This window comes from Amblyomma mixtum, chromosome 5, assembly GCF_055824585.1.
Source record: "Amblyomma mixtum isolate Tamu chromosome 5, ASM5582458v1, whole genome shotgun sequence".
NCBI lineage: Eukaryota > Metazoa > Arthropoda > Arachnida > Ixodida > Ixodidae > Amblyomma > Amblyomma mixtum.
Genome location: NC_143016.1, coordinates 63451587 through 63457586, shown reverse-complemented (window position 1 = coordinate 63457586; position 6000 = coordinate 63451587). Strand labels below are relative to the sequence as shown.

The window sequence follows — 6000 nt, the reverse complement described above, 5'->3', positions numbered from 1 at the left end:
GTTTCCATTACTATGTGAAAGAATAACTTTGCCATTCACCTGTACAGAAGTTTGTCAGTTAATTACAAGAAGCAATAACAGTGTAGATTAGAACAAGGAAGTAGATAAAATATAGGGCTCCATGTCCTTACCACAAATATGTTACCCAACAAAGGACCGCTACGGAAAACACCATCGAACATTCAAGAAATCAAACTGGACAGCAAGACAACCATCTGTCACGAAGAAGAAATACTTTATTTCATTTCACCTTTATGAAAGTCACAAACAGTGCGTGTGCTGTAAACAATTAAAAACGAAGCAAAAAAGAAAAAAAATTGACGCACTTCTTGTGTTGCTTTTAGCGAGGAATGCTTGACCAATCCTCGAGCCAATGGGATAGCTAAAACTCAAGAAAATATGTACAATGCATTTCACAGAAGCCACAATGAATGTCTGTTTGTCTGCTTCACACCAGAAAGATTATTTGCTTATTCGGCACACTGGTTGGCAAGCTAAATGATTAAGACCATGCTTGGATTACAATTACAAGAGGGGCATTTTAAGCAACTGTTGCAAGAAACATGACATGGTCTGCTCTGATTTCATGAAATCTGCTGTAATGCTGCCTGCCAGAGAGTCATGCCAGCTACAATCATGGTATGAACATAGTGTGCCACGCCCTTATGCTCCTGCTCTAAAATCTACAACATGGATTTGAGCAATAGTATTTCGCATTTATGCAATTGCACATCTCTGACTATAATTTGAGACACGAAACACATAAAAATAAACATGCTAAGGCGTACCTGCAGAAAAATGAGAGGCATCTTCGTGCGGAGCAAAGTCCACAAGAGAAAAAAAAATGACTGAATATATACATACACTGGCAGCTACATGATATACTGAGGAAAAAGGAATAAAAACGTTAAAAGGCTATATTGATGACTAGACATGTAACAAGCTGTTTGCGACTCTCCACAGCCAACAAGGCTCAAAGTTACTGAAACCATACAAAATCACACTTGAAACTGCTAACAGCGCAGGAATGAATGCCCAGGCGCTACACACGCCTACTAACATGTGTGTGCATGAAACAATGGCACACAGAAAACTTGGCCTCTTTTCTTTAAAAAAAACAAGACAAAAAAAAGGACACCTGAATACAAGCTCTTTCACAACTAGCATCACTGCAACCCCTACTAAGAATACTAAAGCATGCTGTCCACGTACATCCCTTGCTGCCCTTCTGAGTACATGAACTGATCAACCAATCATGCTTAGTGCAGGATTACGAATCGACTGTAAAAAAGCCGCATTCCGAAAAGCAGCTAAAATTACAAATAAATGTAAAAAGCATTGCTGAAATTGTCCACACAACCATCGACGCTGCAGCCCAAGACAGGCAATTCCAAAACTGTAACCACTTCAGCGAACTGTCCACCAGTCATATAGAGAACGTGACAAAGCACTGAAGCTTTCACAAAAGAGTAAGAATACTGGAACTGGCTATATAGTGTTTTAGGCTTGAAAGTACAGAATAAACATACCACACATGAACCCTATTAGTTCGTAATATCATGAAAGATTCTTCTGAGCACATACCAGCATAAGAAGCTTGTTTTCAGTCAATGAAAAGCATGCCTTCAACATTCGCTTTTCCTGACGAGCGTCCAGATGTGGCATTAAACATGCAAGGAAACGCTGACAGCAAAGCATAATTAGTTTAACTGAGGCAAGATATGCAAGGTAAAACTGTAAACTATTCCCAACTTTTCAGTGGCATTATCAGCAATACACAGTACATATATGCACATTAGACATGTGAGGCAAAAGTCACAGACAGAAATTACAACAACAGCAACAAGCATTTACGAAAGTGTTTGTCACATGTTGAAATCATCATATCAATGCAAGAAAAAGTTACTAATTTAGCATTCAATCCCTTGCAATGTCACATCTATTGTAAGGTGGCACAAAACTGGCTAAACTAAGATAGAAATTAGATATAAATGGTGTCACCACAAACGACACACTGACACAAATGCCTTCAAACAATCCAAAACCCACACATGAGCTCTCTAAGAATATGAAACCACACATAACATCTAGTGTGCCTAAAAGTAGCCCAAAGCACTAAGAAGGTTCCAGTTTTTTTTAAGAAAGCATGAATCAGAAAGGTGTATGCAAGCAAGTAAAGTACTGCAAGTAACAATGTGGAATGCAGAGTATACAGCATTGTGAACTTTCAGTAGTAATGCTGCAGGGAATTGTAAGAAAATCACAGTTAAAACATTTTATAACATTTCTACTTCTTGCTGTGCTCATAATAACTGCAACATCATGAAAGTTAAGAATAATCAAAACAGTGTTACGAGCTCTGGAAAGTAAAGGCTAGATATATTATGAACCTTTGCAATAAGGACTCCATGGCATCGCCGTATTGCTCGCTGAACTCTGCACCCCTTGTGTTAGCACTGTGGAAGCAGCACTGGAACAGGTTTGCGAGAGCCCAGAGACGAAGCATTTCGACATCTTCGCCCGAAGCAACGGTCCATAGGTCCTTTCTGGGGTGCTTCTAAAGCACCAAAACCTCATTCCATTAAGAAGCCAGAAGAATATAGAAAAATAAAACTTGTTTTCAAATGACAGAATGAAAGAGAATGTAAGAAAAAAGGGGAGAAAAAAAAAAACTACTTATCCAAAATATCTTGCTGTGATAGTTGTTTGAGTCAAATTACTGAGATTATTGTCACATGTGAGACTTGAAATACCGGATTAGGTGAGATGAGCTGCACATACAAACTTAAATTTCTCTATGGAAATTAACAACTACTTTACTGCTGAAGTTCAATTAAAAGAATTCCAGCAAAAAAAAAAGAGAGAGAAAGAGAGGCACCCACTGAAAAAGAAATCTGCCCTGTCAGACACTAATTACATACACATGTCAAGCAAGCCACCAGTGCATGTTTGCAGCAACACAACTATGAATACAAGACATTGCAGGCACGTCTAATACTTTGTGCCCAAGATGTGCGTGCAAGCCCAGCAGATGTGACATTAGCTCAGAGGCACAAGTCACACATACACGAATGGCAGGTCAGCGCTAGAGGTGAAGAGCGTACAGAACAGTGCTTGGCTTCCAACTGTGCACAAAACGGAACTGCAGAAGATGGGCAGTCATCTGTTTTGAATACCCTGCGCCAAGCTGTGGTTACGACAGATTCCACTCCTTATATCCTAAACACAGAAGAGCCACCCCACCTACTCCCATTCTGAGGAGCTCAACCCTTAATCCCAAACAGTGAATTATAGTGGTTAATCCGAACAATGAAGAAATTTGCTTGCACACCTTTAGCCGAAACATCGAGTCTTCTTCAAAATTTCTGAGCACAATGTGACTGTGGTCAGAGCAGGAGCACTGCCAAGTAGTAGCGCTGTTACCGATGGCATGCTAAAGTACAGAGTGTGCCTGGCAAGGAGGGGCAAGAAGAGGAACGTGCCTCCTTGCCTGACACAGCCTTGGCAACAGTGAGCACTGCCGCTCGGCAGCACTCCCACTCTAGCCGCGGTGGCAGTGGGCTTCAAATGTTTGACAATTACCTGGAACTGCTTTGTTGGTAATGTGTCACAACTGCAACTGTAAGCTCACCACCCTTGTATTTGCCTTTCCAGCAATACAATATTTCCAAAAAGACCATCATTCAGCTATTACCTTAGTGTTAGCTCTCCCAGTAGTTCTCCCAAGTTTCAACATAACTACCTGCAACTATGATACAGAGCCCACTAACGTACAACATTTGTTAGCAAAGTTCAATTCATAGTGCAAGTGGCACAGAGGGAAAGTCAGTTCTGTCCTTATTCCTTACACAGATGTTTGAGAAAGCTTGCTAGTGCAGTTGCAGAGAATGCAGACATGAAATGCTTCACATACAACCACAGACAGATGGTGTCAACCCGACTGATAGCACTCACCAAAATGACCCTTTGGGGCAATGAAAAACAGTTTGTCACTGTCTTAGATGCTGCAACTACAATCAAGATACTAAGATTAAAAATTAATCAAATGGAGTCAATTTTTTCCTGAAATAAACATGGTACCAAACATGTACCTACGTTCAAGTGCAAAAGTAGCTTACAGAACTCACTTTTTGTTTTCTGTACAGATTATTATGCATGGCCACGTATGAAAAGAAATAATATCACAAAACCACTGTGTGTCACTTGCTGAGCTACAAAGAACATTACTAGCGGCCAGCATTACGTTTCCATTGCAGTCTTGATTGTAATTGAGAGGCAGCTATAAGTTGAAGAAAGTAAAGAGGTGCCCACATATTTAATAATTGGGCATACCCATGAGGTACATGCACATATAGAAAACATACTTCATTTCTGCTTACAATGCAAGAAACGAAAATCAGAAACCGATGTCCATATTTTATTTTACTGTTTTCATGATATGTGCACCTGCTTTTTGTTGACCTATAAAAATATCTTCCCTCATAATGGATGACAATACCAATGCTCAAAATGAAAAGGCTGGACACCATTACAGCACTGCCAGAGGTGAGCACCACTGATATCTATCACAATACCATTACCATCAACATTGACGCCAAACAAATCCCAATATAAAATATGAAAAGATCTCAATCATACGGCATAAAAATTAGGCTTAAGTTATCAGCCATCTTCTTCAACAGTGCTTCCACTGGTTCCACCATTTGTGACAAAGAGCAACGTGCGATGACTCTTGTACGTTTTTCATTTGTATAAAACAGGAGGTGAGAGCAAATAATGTGCCTTCTGACTGAACCTCATTGATAAAAATATTAGTTTCGCACCAGTACTAGTATTGCGTGTTTCCAGCAATCGAGAGACTGGGGTTCGACTATGCGAAACAGGCTCGTCCTAAGGAGTGCAGCAAAGTGCAGCACCACAAAGCTAAAACAGCTTCCTTTGCACAGAGAACTGCAGCAGAGGACTTTTTCTGCCTGGTGTTTTTTTGTGTACTGCAGCAGCTGATGATTCACAGTACACCGTTAAAGCTGGCTGCAGCCACTATTCCACCACACTGTAACAATAGTACACACTTTTAACAGGAAACTTTCATTCCGCCAAAGTTTGCTTCCTGCAGTGCATACAGTGTTTCTTGCTTTCCCTCGAAAAGCACAGCATTCAAACCGCATCTCCCTGCATTCCCACAAGACGCACTCGAGTTGCTGTTAGCGCCGTCAGGCTGCTCCCAAGGCCAAGGTCCCCTTCTTCAACAGAGTCACACTAAATAAAAAAGAAGAAAAAGAAAGTCAACGCTGGCTCAAAAGATAGAGGCCTGTCTATTCGCCGTATAAAGTGAAGATAACTTGTGCACTGCAAAGTGCCCTTGCTTCTGCCTTTGAAAGCACACACAGGCGCATCAGCATTGATCTTGGCATGACAAGCTCCCTAAAAAATGCAGCATCAAAGGAGCAGAGATACCAAATTTTATTTGTGTGCTCTTTCTTCGGAATTATGCGCAGCCCATTCGAAAACGTAGCCAACCACATGGCAATATTGAGTCAACAAGCAGTAAATAATTCATAATTGAATTTTTTCTTTCATGCCTGACCAAATGTTCATACCATAAAACACGAACAAGCAGCAATTATATCTCAGCTTTTGCATGACTTACACGACCTCAAATCATCTTTTAGGTCACAGCTGTCATTTGGCTATTGGAACCAAAACAGCATGAGAAAAAAAGTCAATAACAATAATATTCGGATGACATAAGTGAACTCCATGACGTGACTCAGGTCTACTAGCAGGATGAATTTTGCTTCAACTACCGAGTTTCTGTGGAAGCTGTATAGCTTTCCTTTGTAGCCGTATGGCTGCACTTGGGTGGATGCTGATGGGTAATTAACTCTCTTATTATGTATACTGTTGTTTTGCGCATCATCCCAAAGGAAAAAGCAAGTGCCAAAAGATGTTTGTGTGGTGTGGTAAAGAAAAATGGCTGAAAATAAAAATTCACAAGTT

General features: G+C 40.5%; 1 protein-coding gene across 4 annotated transcripts in view; it reads right to left on the bottom strand.

Moving 5' to 3' along the window:
* Positions 1–216: 216 nt before the first annotated feature.
* Positions 217–6000, bottom strand: part of Nhe3 (Na[+]/H[+] hydrogen exchanger 3) — a 60255-nt gene continuing 54471 nt past the window's right edge. For all 4 annotated transcript variants that reach the window (XR_016283034.1, XR_016283035.1, XM_089544745.1 and 1 more), the window contains one exon: positions 217–5259. Coding sequence is in view for 2 of the 4 variants with exons in the window: in XM_089544745.1 (XP_089400871.1) it covers positions 5158–5259 (102 nt within the window). In the remaining 2 variants the exon portion in view is untranslated. The remainder of the gene's footprint in view (positions 5260–6000) is intronic.